At 34.6% G+C, this 19,539-nt stretch overlaps 1 protein-coding gene and 1 pseudogene across 1 annotated transcript; one reads left to right on the top strand and one right to left on the bottom strand.

Moving 5' to 3' along the window:
• The first annotated feature begins 2,379 nt into the window (after positions 1-2,379).
• On the top strand, positions 2,380-4,778 carry LOC120139442 (annotated as a pseudogene).
• Positions 4,779-6,282: 1,504 nt separating this feature from the next.
• Positions 6,283-8,953, bottom strand: LOC120139441 (28 kDa ribonucleoprotein, chloroplastic-like). Its single transcript, XM_039154652.1, is given in 5 exon segments — positions 6,283-6,403; positions 6,598-6,879; positions 8,148-8,249; positions 8,354-8,691; positions 8,694-8,953. Coding segments are annotated over 5 exon segments (966 nt in total). The 5' UTR covers positions 8,875-8,953; the 3' UTR covers positions 6,283-6,340.
• Between the last annotated feature and the right edge of the window lie 10,586 nt (positions 8,954-19,539).

The following is a 19,539-nucleotide window of genomic DNA, read 5'->3' as shown; positions in this document are numbered from 1 at the left end:
TTAATTATGTTTGTAATATATGAATGGTTTTCTGAACTTGTATTTTAGTTATAAATTATTTTACAATTTTTAAAATGTTTCCTGTAATTTTACTGTGGGTCACTCCAGTAGCCCTAATGTGACACCTCGGATCGGATCGGGTCACCCGCATCGGTCTGTGGGTGTTAGAAGTCAGCTTAAAGTGCCTCGTGCACTCCCTAAGGATATATTTAGACTAAATCTATACTTTTGACTCCGCTAGTTTGCTAAAGGAACTCGGGTGTCTGAATCATTACCCTAGCATCAATCAAGGCTAGCCTTTTTTGTCCCTACTTTATCTCATTTCTATGTTTGAATTAAACATTAATACTGTTCTCACTTGTAGTCTTATTTGGGAGAAATTATAATCTTTTGAGAAACCTCAATTGCCTCTACAACTTCTTTTCGATTTATGCATAAAACATGAGCAGTGTCGATACTGCTTCTTACAGTATCAATTTTCACCCTTAAACATGTCCTAATTTATCTCGTTTCTATTTGTAATTAGTGTTCTTTCATTCTCACTTATCATTTTATTAGAAATTATCCCAATTAGAAGCATATTATAAGTCCACGACCATCGATGTACCTTTTTATGCCTATTTGGCCAAAATGAGGTAGGGGTTTTGAAACCTACTGTAGAGGTTTAGAAATCCACCATAGAGGTCTAGGTAGGGGGTTTCGAAACCTATTATAGAGGTTTCGAAACCTTTGCTTGAAATTACATTATGGATAAAAGGTTTCGAAACTAACCATAGGGGGTTCGAAAACTCTTTTGCAACTTTAAATTTTTACCCGTTTAAACACTTCAAAACCCGCCCAAAATCATTCCAAAATGTCCAAATGACCAAAATAAGTTATACATGAAAGAGTATACCATACATGTTTCACAACTTAACTTTCTAACTTGAATGCATTCTAAGGACTCACAAAATAGTATGACAAGTCCTATATTGAGGTTTCCCACTTATTATTAAGTCTTATGTGAATTATAAAGGTTATAAGTAAGGCTTTATAACATCTTATTACTCTAAAACATGCATCTTACCAAGAATATCTACTCAACATGCTCAATCTTATCCATAAGCTATCTTACATTTCTAATCGATCCACTAAGGGTATGAAGGAGTTATGAGTGTATTACCTCGTCTCCTTGGTTTCTAAATCTTATTTCAGTTCAGCTAGAAATCACGTTTCTTACCTCTAGCCTTTAAACTCTCTTCCACCTTTTTAACTAAAACAAAGCAAGGAATTGGATTACTACTCAACTAGGGGTTATATTAAGCTCAAATACAACTCGTATAACTCAAATCTACCCAAAAACAACTTAAAACATTTGATTTCTTTCAACTCCCAAAAACCTATTTTTCAAACCTTGCATAAAACCTAAAATTTGGGGCTTGAAATGAAGCTTAATGGATGAGGATTAAGATTCTTACCTTGGTTTCTTCAAACTAGGCTTGGGATTCAAGAAACTTCTACCTTTGGTTTACTCTTGGAGAGAAAAGGAAGAAGAGAGGAAAGAATAAGAAGATATTTTGGGAGAGATGGTTTACGTGAATTCTAGAAGAAATAAGGGGGTTTTATCCTTTAAAACCAGTTATGGTTAAATTTCTATTTTGGTCCATCTCCTTTAATCCTAATTTAAAATCATCATCTTTCTTATACCCTTGGGCCAAAATTAAGCCCAATATCCTTATAAACTGGTCTAGGAAATCTAATGGCCTCGACTTATGGGTTTCGGGTTGACCCAAACTACTGACCTCACCATAAAAGTAAATATTAAAATACTACATATCTCTCAATAATTTTATTCGAACTATTTAACCTATAGATGTAGAGAAAAATGAAATATTAACCCAAAAAGTTACACATACAAAAAAGTAAATTGATTAAACCAATTCAATTTACTAGAATGAGCACGAAACAAGCGACCGGGGGTTAAAGTGATGATTGCTATTTCTTGAGGTGACAGGTTTGAGCACGATGTCGTAAGGGTGTATGAGTGGTAATTGTCAAATGAGAGTCTTTAAAATAAATATTATATTATAATCATATCAGACTAATAAAAAATTACTAGAATCAACATAGATCGGTTTCTCGCACAACAAAAACACATAGTTGGCCCAAGAAGCTGTATCATTGGTGGGAATGGGCATAGAAATAATTTCATAAACAACCAGAGGCCCAAAATTCTCTCATTATTGGATCTATGGGATAAATATCAATGATAAAAGTAAGCCCAACAGAGTTTTCTTCAATGTTGGGCGAATCATACGTGTCAGTTCCGAGCAAGCAAAGCCCCTGAAATATATATACATACACTAATGGAACGTGAAACTAGTACCTTCCATCTTTCAACCTCGCTTTCTATTTTCGTCATTCATCCTTTTAACAGTCTTGAGCTCCAAACTTCAATTTTCTTCTCAGGGATAACTCTGTTCTTCATTATGGAGGTGTTTTCCTCTTTCCTTTTCTTCCCTGTCTCTCGCTTTACTTTGATGCTTCATGAAAATTTCGTTTCTGTTTTTTTTTTTAATCTCTTCTGACTGTGAGGAAATGGGTTTTCCCACTCTTTTCTTTTTGTTATTTACTTAAGTTTTGGTTTTGGTTTTGGGTTTTCAATAAATTATGGATTTGTTGACTTTTAGGTAAAATTTAAAGATTTAATGAGAAATATGAATGAATTCACAAAATCAGATGATATATTGTTTGCATGGAATTTCACAAAATCAGATGATATCTTGTTCGAATGGAATTTCAATTAGATAGGAACAGTTTATGGGATTTGCTAGGTCGATGAAAGCTTGAAGAAATATGCTTTTTTGTTTATTCACAAATGAATGTCGCATACTTGCATTTGAGTGGTGTAATTGTTTGAATCGTTGAACATTTTCAGGACTTAAACTAATATAATTGGTTGAATTGGGGTTTTCATTTTCTCTCTCTTAAATGTATTTATGTGAGATTCATTATCTTGGAATTGAGACAAAAGCTTATAAAATGTGACAAATTTACATTCCGAATGTAATAATGTGATATTGGGTGCAAAACACATCACTTGAGGTAGTTCATGGTACAGGGTCCAGTATGTCGAGTAGCCTGCGGATTCTATGTTCTATTGGCCATTTCCATTGGGGCTCTTTTTACCATCGCTAGTGATAATTTAACATGGCCTCCCACCTTGGACCCACTAACTCGGCCTGTGGCGGCCACCGATGTGGAGGCCAATGGACGTGCGATGATGTCTGCACTAATGATTGCTCATTCATCTTCTCTGTCAGAGGTTCCTTTGTTATTTTGTGACTTTTCTTTGAGAATAAAAATAGTTATGGCTTTATGCATTTTGATTCAGTGGTAATGATGTTCTATCGGTTGATTCTTGAAGATTTTAGTAGTTTTATTTATGTATTTAAGTCTCTTTTTGTTGTTTTGTTTGATTTGATAGCAACTTCGTGCTAAACATTTTTTTCTTCGCGGTGATTCGTTAGCACAACTCAAATGGAAGTGGGATCAACAATAACAAACAAATGGTGGAGCAGTTGCAGCAATATGGTGTTTTCTCATCGAAGAAGGTTGCTGAAGTAATGGAGAATGTTGACAGAGCATTATTTGTAGCTGATGGAACCCCGGCTTATGTTGATAGTCCCATGGCAATAGGTTACAGGGCCACCATTTCTGCACCTCATATGCAATGCTATTTGCCTTCAATTATTGGAGCAAAATTTGCAGCCCGGCATGAGGGCTTTAGATGTTGGCTCAGGTCTCTTTTTTACTTCATATCATCATATCTTTGCCTTTCTGGATTCTTCCATATGTGTGACACTATTGGAATGCTGGAATATCATATGTGCTGCAGTTTTTCTATCGGGTTTATCCCACTTTTTCGATGGTCATTGAGGAAGGGTCGATCATACAAGTTGATGCTTACTTCTAATTGACCTGCATTTAGGAAGGAGGTATAAAAATGTCAAGTGTCCTTGGATTATTTTCTCAACACTTGTGGCATAATTTGGTCATTGCATGCAGTCTAATATTTTTTTATATTCCTTTCCTTTGTGGAAGGTTTATTTTGATTTACGTCATTCATTTTTTTGTAGGAATGGGGTACTTGACGGCTTGCTTTGTGATAATGGTTGGATCACAGGGTCGTGCTATTGGTGTGCAACATATTCCTGAGTTGGTTGCTTCTTCCATAAAAAATATCGAGAAAAGTGCTGTAGCCAAGTTATTGAAAGAAGGTTCTCTTTCAGTACATGTTGGCGGTATGTACTCGTCGAAACTTGTTGTATTGAATATAATGTGCTGTAAGCTGTAAACCTAACTACATATCGTGGGACTGACGGCAAGGCAGTTGTCTTAGTTGAACTTTTCATATGGAACTAATATACCTCTAGATGGTTACAACCTTTTGTGGAGTCGAGTCTTTCGAGGTTTTTGAATGAGAATCGATGTTTCGGTTAATGTTTGTGACTGATGCTTTGATCATATATGTCATCATAGATGGACGAGAAGGTTGGCTGGAGCATGCACCCTATGATGCTATACATGTTGGTGCGGCAGCACCGGAAATACCTCGGCCACTCATTGATCACTTGAAGCCAGGTGGCAGAATGGTGATCCCCGTGGGAAAAATATTCCAAGATTTGAACGTGGTGGACAAAAAATTTGGATGGTTCGGTTAGCATTAGAAGCGAGACTGCCATCCGGTACGTTCCTTTGACCGGTCGTGATGCACAGTTGAAGGGTTATTGAGTTGGGGCAAGTATCATGAATTCAGCTTGTTTGAATGACTATTATCACTTAAGGTTGCTTCTTCTCTTTTATTAGACCCTCTAGTATTGTACAGAATATCGGTGGTTATTTCGTTTTCCGGCTTGTGCCTTGCTTTTTATTGTTTGCTTTTGGTATGTTTCGGGGTTGGAACATAATGGAATGCAGGGAACAGTTAAAGCAATCCGTTTCCCAATAATATTATGCCTTTTTTTTTGCATAGCATCACTGTTCTATATGTTTTTTTTAACATAATTCTTATGCTATTTATTTTTTGAAATTTAAATTCATTTAAATTTATTTCTGATGACGAGTCATTATTTACTTCATTGTAGAATTATGAGACATAACAAGGCATGGGTTAACATTCAGGGATAAATCGATGGTTGCGATCAATACGAAATGAGAGTTTCATAGGTGTATATGCTCAGTATGGTACTCAATAGCTGTACCTTGAAACTGACGTTAGAACCATGTGACAATGGTGCTACACGAACGGAAACATCTTAACGTTGAGTTTCATATTCTTAATAGTATATCGTTAATCTAGTGTACACGTTATGAATCTCGAGCATTCTAGTAAAATATACAATAAGCAGTAATTATATGTATGATACATAAATCAAAGACATGACATGCTTATAGTGACAACCTTATACTGTCACTTGGTCTAATAGAGACATCTCGTAGCATTACTTTTTCCAGGGTATTCTAGTCATTTGAAAAGCTAATACTTCATATTAATCTCAATTAAATAACTACACTTCAGTCTCGTAGGCAAAATTTCTCTATTGGTATCGATACCCAACAAGTATCTAAAATATCTCTCAATATTGATATCATTTTGAGCCTCGAAGTTAATTTAATTAAATGGGTATCGATACCATTACAAGTGAAACTTTAAATTTTAATACCTGATCCAAGTTATGGAATAAGATTTTCGAAATCAAATTCTTATTCTTAATAAATACTAAATGAAATACAAAGATTAGAAGGTGACATTAACTTTTAAAAGAATTCGATTTTCGAATTTGATACCGGACAAATTGACAAATAGTTTATACGTTTCCCTATACATTGATTTTGAAATCTTAATATAAATGAAATTCCTCAGCGAAACTTATGCATTAGCATATTTATTTCGAGGGGTTAGTCTACTTTCTCGTAAAAATAATTATTTAAAGAAAATATTTTTAAGACTAAATATAATTTTAAGTTATTAAACTAATTTTTTTAATGAAATGATTCTATATAGCAAATAGAATGGAAATAGAAATAAAAGGGCATGCATGCATGCATTAAAAAAGAAGCAATCAAATAATTCAGCAGCATGCAGAAGTCAGGGTTTTATGTATGAATTTAAGAATTATATTGTACTTACGTAGGGCAATGCAGGGCCCAAAATTCCTAGAAACAAGTGGCTTGGATAACATATTCCATGTCAAAATTCACAAAATAAAATTATAAAAGAGAAGAAAAAGGGCAAAAATAAGAATTAAAAACAGAACATAAAAGGCCAACAGCATCAGATAATCTAAATCATTTCAGCTTAAAAGCTTCGCCTAGGTCTTTGCTCTGCAATATTTACTCTGAGTGATCTTCCATCCAGACTCTGCAACACATGAAACATGATTAAAGTATAGCATATCTGATAATTTGTAGGCGTCTACACTAATTAATCTAATAGAAATAAGTATTTCTGATGAGTTCGAGGAAGCAAATGCATCCCGTACTGCTTTTCGGCGAACGGGATATTACGATCATCAAGATTCTAGGAAAAATGCAGTGAAAACACGGCAATATTACCTGTCCATCAAGAGCAGCAATGGCATCATTCAATTCAGTCTCCGAGGACATAGTCACAAAACCGAAACCACGCGACCGGCCTGTCTCCCTGTCATAGACCACGCGAGCTTCCACTACTTTACCGTGTTCACTGAAAACTTTCTCCAATCGAGCATTATCCACATCCCATGGAAGGTTACCCACATAGACTCTTAAAGCTTGTTCATAAACACGAGGGGGTCGTTCAATACGTGATCCTCTTGGAGAAGCCTTATTTACGGTCAATTGCCTTCCATTAAGATCCTGTTTGAAAACACCAATATCTAAGCACAAGCACCTAATACAAACTTCAGATCACATTAAGACAAATAAAGAAAAGGGTAAAGTATACAAATGGTCCCCGATTATAGGATGTTACTTTGATGAGACCCTGACTATAGAGCATTTCTTTTTTGAGTCCCCGACTATTAAAAGATACAAAATGGTCACTCGAATATTGATATATTCCATACTCATCCTTTTTCTGTTAAAAATTGATGGTTGTCTGAGTTGGTTGTTAACCTGCTAATTGAGATATGATAAAATTTGATTAACAACCAACTCAGACAACCATCAATTTTTAACGGAAAATGACAAGTTTGGAAAATATAAATAGTCGAGTGACCATTTTGTAACACTTTTAAATTCTAGAAAGACTAAATAAAGCAATAACCTATAATTAGAGAATCATTTTGTAACTTTTGACAGTCAGTGAGTCAACAAAACAACACTCTATGGTTGTAGGACCATTTGTGTACTTTACCCTGCAGAAAAAACAGAGGACACTTGTGGTCAGTATGTTGTATCTCAGATTCATACTTCAGTGAAACAATCTCATTAGGAAATGATTATGTTGTTCTTGTAAAAAGATAAACAAAAATACCAAGCTTTTTAGTGAAAATATACCTAGGAAATCATAGACAAAAGCATACAAGACATCAAAAGGCTACAAATCAAACATGAACTGACATAATTTCAAACCTTATGTCGATTGTTGCAAGCAAACAAACAACAGATATCTCTCAGAAAAAAGAATGAAAACTCAATTTTCTACTGGATGTCACCATGCTTATAATTTCATGTAGCCTTGAGTATCTCAAAGGTTAGAACGTCCAGTCGATATCATAAATGGAAACAAACCATAAATGTGAAGAAATGTGCCCTCACTTTATGTTAATCTTCAAAATGAGATAATCTATGTAAAACTTGTCTTGACTACTCAAAAAAGTGTCTAAAACCCTAAACCCTTCTGCAACTGTTATATTCTATCTACTGTAAATTAGACAAAATCTAATCGTCTAAATATGTATAGAACATTGAGTACCATAGAAAAATGGCCTGGATAACATAGTCCATTTCTTGGCGGTCAATTAACCAAACCTAACAATCTAACTCAACTATTGAAGACAACTCCCAAGCACATATAGGATTAACAATAACACACCATATACATTCCAAATTCCTCATTTATTATCACATATTAGTCCAGCAATAGAAAATTATGAGCAAACCAAGTAACAGAAAAAACTTACATAACCGTTGAATGTTTCGGCAGCCTTCTCAGCTTCCTCAACGGAACTCATAGTTATAAATCCAAAGCCACGACTTTTCTCGGTATCCCTATTGTAAATAACCTGCAAACCGGGAAAAAAATACAAACTTTCAACAGTTTATGACCCAAAAACCAAATATAAAAGGAATTTTCAAACAGTTTCAAAGCAGAAACTTGGTCTATAACCTCAGCAATTTCCACAGTTCCAGCTTTCTCAAAAAGCATAGCCAAGCTTTGGCTATCGACATCATAAGGCAGATTCCCAGCAAACAATTTAGCTTCCTCATTCGGTTCAGAATAATTTTCTTCCGAACCACCAGAAACTTCGACTTCACCTTCAGGCTCCCAATCCAACAAACTTGCTTCGGCGCCATCACTTTCTTCATTTTCCCACGATGATTCTCCTCCTTCACTATCAGCTCCTTGTTGCTCTTCTTCTCCTTCATCGATGATGATGGTGGTTTCGTTTTCTTCCTCTTGTTGAGCCCAATCTGAAGTCTGGGCCACAAAGGCAACTAGAGAAGGGAAATGGGTTTTGGTTTGAGGGACGAAAAGGATGTACAAGTGGAAGATGAGAGAATAAGCTTGATGGGTTTCGAAGGAAGTGAGAGAAGTGATGGAAGTTTGAAAGGAGGTGTGAAGAGTGAAGGCAATGAAACGAGGCAAGATGAGTCAGCCAGGGACACTGTTTTCATTACAGATGACATTTTTTGTTGTTGTTGTTGAAGAGACTGAGAGGAAGGAGAGGGTTTAATAATATCAGAGGAGCAGAAAGGATAAAGGGGTGCAGATAGGAGAGGAAGTTTATACCCCCAAAAAAAAATCTTGGCCTTTGTGGGTGTGATTTATGGTTTTTTTTTGGGGGGACTTGTTGTGTTTTAGGTCAAGGCCAGAGATTTTGTTAATTTTTAATATTTTCACATAAAATAGATATTTTTACTATCTCCATTTTTAGAACTTGTCCTTTTTTCATTGGAAGACGCAAAGAATTTGTAATCAAATCCCTTGATAAAATAGAATTTTTCAATTCATCTTAGACATATTTTTCTAATAATGGAAATTTAATTTCATTAATGAAAATAAAATAAAAAATCAGAATTATAACTCAACTCAACTCAATCATAAAGAAAATAAATGGAGACAATAATAAAAGGAATTCAAACCAAAAAACATGAAGTCTAAAAATATGAAGAAAAAATGAAATATTTCTTTAAGAATGATGATTAACATTAAAATAACTCAAAAACTTAATAATTTTTTAACGATATATTTTACGAAGTGATAAAGGAGTAGTGAGCAAATTAAGCTATTTGACAGGATGTTTCGTTACACAATTTTTTTTACATCGACAAATAACCTTTTACTGAAGAGGAAATTTAATAATACTTGAACATCGACAAACCAATCAGAAAATAAATATCTTAAGAGTTGTGTGAACACCAAAACAACTACAAAGGTATGTGAAAGATATGTCAAAAACTATAATTATCATGTCATAAGAGTTGAAAATCACGTGTCACAAAAAACGTATTACAAAACGAATATTCTTATTTAAAATTAAAAGAAAACTCATAAAAAAAGACATGATATAAAACACATAAAAGAATTAATAATCACCGATGATCATCACCTAATATTAAAATTAATATATCATCACCTAAACAAAAATCAAAGAAAAATAAGAAACGATACAAAAATGTTGAAAGAAATCAAAGAAAAGGAAGAAATGATACAAGAACGTTGAAAGAAAATTTAATTAAAAAAGAAGATTAATAATTTTTTATAGGCTAAACTACATAAATGACCACTTGATTATGGGATTAGTCTCGAAATGATCATCATTTTCAAATTTATATTAATATGGCCATTGAACTATTTAATTGGGTTCAATATAGCCACTAGCCGTTAATATTTAACGGAAATGTTTATGTAATAATTAACAAAATTAGTATAATTATATATTTGATCCTTAATACTTGTACATTCAATCAATTTGGTCCTAATTTTAAAGTTTGGGAATAGTTTAGAAGTTTGACGACGTTGGTTGAATTAATCATTAGTTTATATCTACTGTCATCTTCTTCCCCTTCCCTTCTCTCCCTTCCTCCCCTCCACAACCCCATCGTCTTCTTTTCTTGGAGATGGTGACCCTTTACTCCGTCTTTTTCTTACAGAGTAGTTCTCAAAAGATACCTTCGGAAGAGCAGCCGTCGAGTGCGACTGTAGGCAGTACACCGCCGAGTTGGGGCGGCTCTTGTTGAAGTTCATCCATTTCCATATCCATATCCAATGGGAACTTGCCTGAAGCTTTTTGTTTATGCAGAAACTAACTGATCAACTTCGAAGGCGGGTCGTCCATTGCTGCATGCTTTCTTTAGTTCCAAAAATCGTAGCTTGACTCTCTCCAAATCTTACCTCCACCAGCGGTGGATGCTCCGCAGAAACAGGAATACTACCATCATTACTTTTGTCCTCGATATTCAAGATGATTTCTTTTCAGTCACCCGAATTAAAGGCCATATTTTACCGATCTTAAGCCATTATAACCAGATAAAGAATCATATAATGTGAGGAAAAATAAATTAAAAAACGGGGTTGGAAATATTTAGTAAAGCAGACGGCTTGAGTTTAAGAAAATGCAAACTTTTTTAGTAAGGTGGTGGAAAGAAGAAAGTCGGCGGTTTTTATTCCTAAGAAAATACAAGAAAATCCTTTTTCTCCTTCCTTGTTAAAGCGGGTAAGGAGAGGCTGAAGCAATAGAAAAGATAAAAAATAAAATTAAAGTTTTAAGCAGAGAGATCGGAGAATGAAAGAGTTAAAAACCTGGAAAAGAGAAACACATATGCAAAGGGGAGGGGAAGAAGATGACAAGAGATATAAATGAAGGATTAATTCAACCAACATCCCCAAACTATAGTCAAACTTCTAAATTATTCATAAACTTTAAAAAAATAGGATCAATTGATTGAATGTACAAGTATTAAGGATCAAATATATAATTATACCAATTTTTTAATTGTCATGTAAGTACTTCCGTTAACTATTAACAACTAGTGGCTATATTGAATTCAATATAAAAACGATGGTCATTTCGAGAGCAATCTCATAGTTGGTTGGTCATTTATGTACTTTACCCTTTGTAGACACACATTTTGCATGGGTTTCAATTATTTATTATTTATATTATTATATTAATTATTTATTATTCTATTTATTTTTCGGGCTTAAATCCAATTACAAACCAAAAGGCCCAGAAAATGAGTCTAACAACAGGCCTAATGTTACAAAACCCTAATGACCCATCATATTAACACATTGGCTAACCCTAACTTAGGGATAACCACACATTGTCGTCGTTGTTAGGAAGGAGAGTTATTGTTGTCTTCGTCAGAGCATTCATTCTGCTTCTCGTCACCGTTGATGTCACACTGCCGCCATTTCAACCGAATCACCCCTGTTTCAAAATCATATCAGAAAAATAAAAAAAATATCAAAAAAATCAAACCTAATCAAAATCTAATCCCGAAAAATATGGGGCATTCTCACCTATTGCCCATACTCTTATCCCCTACAATTTAGTCCCTATGCTCACCAAATCGACCCACTATCAACCATTTTAAAATCAAGAATGCATGAAGAATAAAGGAGGGGCCACTCAAAAAAGAAAGGAGAGGGGAGAGCTTCGGAAAAAAAAAGGAACTAGAACTAAAAAAAATCATACCTTTATTTTGGTTCAAAGCCTCAGATAGAGGATCCCTTCGGTCAAAACTTTCACTGGTGAATAGGAAGCAACATATCTTGACGAGATCTCCATCGATCAAGGAAGGTAGACTATTCGGTTTTATTTGTTAGATATAGGCTTTTAAAGTTGGATTTGAGTAATGGGACCTATGATTCAGGTTTAGAAGGGAAACAACGGTACTTTGGGGTTATTTTTTATTTTTTGGCCATTGACAATGGTGACCGACGATGGTTGTCGGCACCGGGGAGCAGTGGCCATGCACCAATGAGTGACTAAGAGAAAAGCTTTAAGAGTCCTCTCTCAAATTTGTTTTTGATATGAGAGAGAAAATGAAGGCTTAGACTAAATTTTAGCCTTGGTTTTCACAAACGACATGGTTTTGGATTAGTGCAAACCTTCTAAATCCTTAGGGGTTATTTACGCGAGAAGGGTCTCATTATTGTAAGGCTTTCATTTTAGTCTTGGAATGGAGTTTAGTTTCTCTTGTGTTGAGCCTTTAATTTTTTTTCAAAGCTTTGATTTTAGTCCTAAGTGTTAGCTTAATTTTTTTATATTTCAATTTTTGGTTATAGATTTGTGGATTGTTTGTTTTTAGTCACGGTTTAAATTATTTTAGGAGGCCTAGGATTTTATTCCTTTAATTATGGTCTCTATTTTAAAGTGTATGTGTACCTTAGATTAATAATTTTTAATGCATCATTTTTTTTCTTTTACGTATATGAAACATATATATATATGTGTGTGTGTGTGTGCGCGTGCGTGTGCGTGTGCGCACGCTTATATAAAGTAATGTGACAATAATGTTTTTATATATTATGTTTTATTGTAGATTATGTATCCCTTTTTTAATGTATATATTTGTGTGTATATTAGTTTTTTTTATAGATCGAGGATTCCTTCGGTCAAACTTTCATTGGTGAGTATGAAGCAACATATCCCGACGAGAGCTCCATCGAATGGTGAATACTTTATGGGCTAAGGTTGATCTTAGGGATCGTGTTCCACCCTTGGAAATTTTTTCCCTTAGGCCAAAGGTTGAGTTGTCTACCTTTAATGGGGGAAGAATCCTAGAGGCTGGGTGAGAAAATATCACAAGTATTTATCTATTTTTGATGTTCCAAAAAATTAGAAGCTAGAGCTTTTTGCAATGTATTTGGTGGGTAGGGATGAGACATAGTTTGATGGTTACGTTATACAGAAGCATAAAGTTCATTGGCATAAGTTTGTTGCAAATATTTGTCATAGGTTTTTGAATAGTGATTGTAATGACGTTGTTGTAGTATTTAACAAGTTGAATCAGGAAGGAACAATGGAGGCATACCATGATAGATTTGAGAAGCTCAAGTCCTTCATATTATAGTATAGCCCTTTTTTAGAGGAGGGGTATTTTGTTTCAAGTTTCCTTAGTGGCTTGAAATAGGAGATCAAGTACAGGGTGAAAAAACATGAACCTAAGACTTTGACTACTGCCTTTAAGCTAGCTAAGTTGTATGAGCTAACGTGGGAAGTGGAAAGTACGAGGCCTAAATGTTTTCCTAAGATGGGTGCAACTGGGCAAAATATTTTTCTAAACCTTTCAATCCTATGGTGCAACCTTCTCAAAAGATTAGTTCCCTTGGTGGTGGTCATAGTAAGCAACCTTTTTTGGAATATATTTGAATGCACGGATTATGTTACAAGTGTGGTGATAAATTTTCTCCAACTCATCAATGCAAGGTTAAGCAATTGAATCCCATGAAGGAAACATGTGAAATGGAAATATTGGATATGACTGATGGGGATCATTTCTGTACAGAGAAAGTAACTCCAATTGAGGGAGATTTGGAAATTTCAATCAATGCTTTGAATGGAAATGTAATATTCTAAACTCGATTGGGCCTAAAGTGCCAGACTGGGCTACCGAGGCAACCCTTAATTTTTAAAGCCTATTCATTTTCCTTTCAAACGTACTGAATGGTATCATAATTAAAACATAAATAATTGTTATAAAAGCATTTTATAAATCATATCTTATTGACACATAATTTAAATCAAAATAATACAAACTCTGAGTTTAAAAAACTAAATACATGAGTAAGGTCCAATGAATACATATGCCCATTAAAGTTACGATACATTACTCTGTCAGAAATACTGGAAGTCCAGCTATGACGATGCTCTATGAACTGCTCAAGCTGCTGACATACCAACAAAAAACATCCGAAGGCTGAGCTTGCAAATCCCAACAGTATAATTGTTAATCTAAAGCAGCATAAGAATTTCATAAATGCAAGCATGCTGAAGACATGATACTAAGTAGTAGGTACATGCATGATCTATATCAAGTGCTACCTACTTAAGGATTAGTTATTCTCAAACTGAAGTAGGAAACTCATGCCTCTCTTAATCCTCTGCTGGGACTCGTTGTGAGTAAACGTATGCTAGGTCTCTAACCTTAGTATCATGCTTCTCATAATTATGTAATACTACAAATGCATTCATTTTGTAAACATTTTGCGTGTAGTCATATGTATGCAAACATATATCAAATGAACATGAGGTGGGTATGGTAGTGTGGTCAGAGGAATTTTACATGCATCTCAGGACAACATACTAGCCTACCTTGTATACTCCAGAGACTAGGGGTAAGAACCGAAATTCTACATGCATCGAAACTTATCACTAAATTCATGTGTATGCAAACATGTAACAAGAAAACATGAGGTAGGTCTAGTGGTGTGGTCAGAGGAATTTTACGTATATCTTGGACAACATACCAACCTCCATAGAACGTGATAGCTTTGAGGTAAGAATCGAAAATTTACGTGCATCGAAACTTATAGCCCTTAGTCTATCTCAAATACTCGAGTGATCAAGGTAAGGACCAAAATTTTACGTGCATTGGTAGCTCATAAGCCGGACCTGTTCGAGCATATGGTACAATCTAGAATTTTACCTGCATCGAATATGTACCAAACAAAAATATCTAGATATTTCACAAATAGAGAATGCCTGTCATCATGCTAAAGTAACTCGATGTCTTGGATGTTTCTCGAGCATCACACAAAGGCTAGTTTTATGAAATCTTATTTATAAGGTTCTTATGGTTATTATACATAGTATTATTGTCTTATGATTATCTTGTCTTTATTACCAAGCTCCCTCCCACAAAGACAACGTCCCAAGAGAAGTCTCTACACCTTCATGATTTGCAGTTATTTCTGAATTTAAAATTTATTGGTTGTAACACTGACTAGCCCGATACCTTACTCAGGTTTATTACTAAGTGGCCACACTCTAGTCATTCTTATTGTACTTCATTTCAAAACCCTTGAACTGAAAATGGCAGCTTATTCTTCATGGGTTCACTAACATTCTTGAAGCTCATGTGTTTTGCTACTGTTGAATCTAACATATTCATCGTACCATTTATTGAATATCTCCAGTAATGATCCTCATTCTATCTATCTATGTACATTATTGATTGAAGTTACTTCGATGTATTACACTTAATATGGTTACACCTGATGTAACCTACTCCTACAAGTGCTTTTAAGTATACTTGGTCATTTGCTTCCCTCACAGACTAAGTCTTACTGTTACGGATCATACTTAGCTTTTACGAGCTTTAAACATGTCAAATCTAACCATCCCAATTGAGTAGTATTGATACTCTACTTGCAGTATCGATACCCTAGGAACAAATATTGATACCCCTATGAGTATCAGTACCAAAAATACATTTTGTTATGGAGAAAGGGCCTCAGTATTGATATTTTCACCCTGAGTATCGATATTATTTCTAGTCAAAATCACTAATTTTTGCCCCAATTCATCCAGTATCTATATTGTTCATCTAGTATCGATACTTAAACCCTGAAATGGTATATTTATGCTAAAAATACTAATAAATTATCCCATGAGTTGGTTTGGTTTCTAAACTTATTCTAAAGCTTTAGTAAGTTATTTAGGGTCTTAAGGTATCTTAAAAATATATTATTAACACCTAAAATGTGATTTGCTTGAAAAATCAAAAATAAACCCTAAAATACTCAAATCACCAAATTTTAGCAAAATCTTTAAATTTATGAAAGCTTAATACTCCAAAGGATTATAAATACACTACCTTGATTTTATAAACCCAAAATGAACCTCCTTGCTTAGCCATACTTTTTTCCATGGTGATTTGGATGAAAACCCCCACTTTTCTTTAGCTAGGAATAAACCAAGGCTTTGATTCTTTAAAAATATGTTGCAAGGAGGATTGAAAATGAAAATGAATCAATAAAAAGGTTTAAGACCTTACCTTTAAACTATGGTTACTTAGAGAAGATGAAGGAATAAGAAATGGAGAGTAGAGAAATAGGATGAGATATAAAACCCTTATCTTTGCAAAATGGGTTAATTGTAAAATTAATCATTCCTTTTTTTTACAATTTAAAATCCCCCTTTTAAGGCTAATCGATCCCAAATCCAAACCTAGATAAGCTCGACAACTTTACTTATGAATTTCAAGAGGTCCACTTACCTCTATGGTAAACCTGAAACTACTAGCCTGGAATTTAGGGTGTTATAGGGAACATATATCATAGTACATTGTGAATTCAGGGATTTATAAAGGGTAAGCCCTTGAAAATTTTAGTTGACAGTGAAAGAACCCACAATTTTATTACGGGTAAGTGGGCTAAGGAGGGAGTTGAATTGGAGGAGACTACTCCCTTAACTATTAAAATGGCAAGTGGTCAAAGACTATATAGTGTTGCTAAAAGAAAGAAATTGTAGTGGGGTATGCAAGGGTTCTTGTTTGAGCATGATTTTCGGGTCTTGGCGTTGGGGGGTAATGATATGGTTCTTGGGGTGGACTGGATGAAAAAGTTTACTCCATTTTTATGGACTTTTCTCGCTTTTGTTAAGGACGGATAGATGATTATTCTCAAAGAGAGGCAAGACTCATCCACTATTAAGGTAGTGACCAATGGTAGGATGTATAATTTGTTAACTAAGGATCCTAACTTGGTACTGTATATGTTGGATAGCAACATTGTGGATAAGGACATACCCATGGAGGTACAAAGTTTATTGGCAGAATGTGAAGAAGTTTTTACAGAACCTATTGATATGCTTCCCGAGTGAGCACATGATCAATCTATTGTGTTGAAGTCTGGTTCTGAGACAGTTAATATCAGGCCCTATAGGATGCCATACCACTAGAAAAATGAGGTTGAAAGACAGCTATAGAGATGTTGTCTTCTTATATTATCCAGGCTAGTAAAAGCTTGTTTGCTGGTTAAAAAGAAGGATGATAGTTGGCGAAGTGTTGATTACATGCAATTGAATGCCTTGATTGTGAAAAATAAGTTTCCTATTCAAGTTGTGGAGGACTTTTTGGATGAGTTGTCTGGTGCCAAATAGTTTTTTAAGTTAGATTTGAGGTCTGACTATTGGAAGATTTGATGAAAGCCTCATGATATTCAAAAAACAACTTTTCGAGCTCACCATGGGTACTTTGAGTTCATGGTTATGCTGTTTCGATTGACAAATACACCTGCTACATTTCAAGCTTTGATGAATGATCTTTTTGGGCCTTATTTATGAAAATTTGTGTTAGTTTTTTTAATGATATACTCATTTATAATCTTGATTTGGGAAGCCGTGTGGAGCATCCCAGGGTCGTTTTAGTTGTCTTATAACAGAACATGTTATTTTCTAAGTGGAGTAAATGTTTCTTTGGTTAGGAGGAAGTGAAATATTTGGGTTATGTTATTTCATCTCATAGTATAGCTAGGGATCTGGGAAATATTCAAGCAATCCAGCAATGTCCAAGTCCAAAAACTTTGAAGTCATTGAGGGGTTTTTAGGACTCACACGTTACTATAAAAGTTTATTAAATGTTATGGGAGATTAGTAAGCCCTTAGCTTTTATTCTTAAAAAGGATAATTTTGCATGGACACTAGAATCCAATAATACCTTTGAGGTTTTTAGGGAAACAATGTGTCGAGCTCTTATGTTGGCACTTCCTGACTTTGATAGACAATTTTACTTAGACACCAATGCTAGATCTAAGGAGATTAAGGTTGTTCTCTCTCAGAAAGATAGGCTTATTGCGTATCTTAATCGAACTTTAGGGCTAAACCAGATTGATTTGTCGATATATGAAAAGGAGTATTTACCAATAATCATAGTTGTTTCTAAATGGAGATATTATATTGAATGATGTCCTTTTGTTTTCAAGACGGATCATAAGTCTCTTAAGCATTTGCTTGAACAAATGTTGACTACTATTATTTAAAAGAATGGTCTTACTAAGTTGTTGGGGCTAAATTATGTGATTCTATATAGGAAAGGTAAAGATAACCTTGTTGTTGATGCATTATTAAGAACATTTAAGGATTCAGCTGAATTATGTTCACTTACTGTTACTACATCCTTCTTGGGTTCATGAGATAGAGAGTAGATATGAGGGGATACAATTACTGCTGATATTATCGTACAGTTAGCTATTGACAGCCAGGATGTGACAGATTAGTCATTTTCTAAGGGCATTTTGTGTTTTAAAGGCAAGGTTTATGTTGGGGATAATGAGCCTTTACGGTCATAAATCTTGCAGACACTTCATAATTCCCCACAAGGAGGTTATTTTGGGGTCCAGGCTACTTACCATAGACTTCAACTTTATTTATATTGGAGAGGGATGAAAAATATGGTTCAACAATGTTATGTGTGTTAGAGGATCAAGAGTGAGCATGTCTTACAGCCTTGTTTATTGCAACCTTTGCCAATACCCCAGCAGGCTTGGGAATTCATCTTTATAGACTTTATTGAATGCTTGCCAATTTCTTCTAAGTACAACTGTATCCTAGTGATTGTGGATAAGTTTACTAAGTATGGGCATTTTCTTCCCCTGTAACATCCTTTCACTGCCACGAATGTTGCTAAGATTTTTCTTAATCATGTCTGTAAACTTTATGGTCAGTGATGGCATGTAAATATGTGAGTTGTGGCACACAAATCTATGCAAGTGTACACAATCGATGCAAGTAATATAGTAGTAAGTGAGTTATCGTCTCCACAGGGATTAGTAGGAATTTTTGATGTTTGCAACAACTAGAACTATATCACTAACTAGTGCTACGATTCTTGTCTAAAAAGCAAACAATAACAAAGTGTATGAATAAATGGAAAGTATTGTTCAAGCAAAAAAAGTGTAAATTGCAGTGAGGAGAAAATTTTGGTCGAGGCAATAAAAATATGCAAAAGTAATCAAATAAAAGTTGTCAAGGCAAATAAAATGTTCGAGTGTCAAATATTCAGAAAAACTCACATAATCATACTTCTAATGGAGCACTGGGTTGGACTTGCTACGGTGAAAAATTATTCTATATTTATGAAGATTCAGAATGATATGCCTGTTCTGCCCGACAGGATTTACTAGAGTGTTATAGGCCTTTTTCTATTGCAATACCACTCAACATGAACTACAACCCTTGGTTTGTTAAACTGTTGTTGTGACAATACCCCTCAATGTAAATTGTAGCTTTTGGAATATCATACTCATGTTTTTACCCATTTTAGTCGAATGAAACCCTTTCCTTATCTCTAAGGCAGATTAAAACCTCGTCATCCTGGATTAGTTTCCTTGTTCACGTAGAT

This window comes from Hibiscus syriacus, unplaced genomic scaffold, assembly GCF_006381635.1.
Source record: "Hibiscus syriacus cultivar Baekdansim isolate YM2019G1 unplaced genomic scaffold, ASM638163v2 tig00110745_pilon, whole genome shotgun sequence".
NCBI classification, from domain to species: Eukaryota; Viridiplantae; Streptophyta; class Magnoliopsida; order Malvales; family Malvaceae; genus Hibiscus; species Hibiscus syriacus.
Note: the sequence above shows the minus strand (reverse complement) of the source record. Positions and strands in the feature narration are given on the sequence as shown.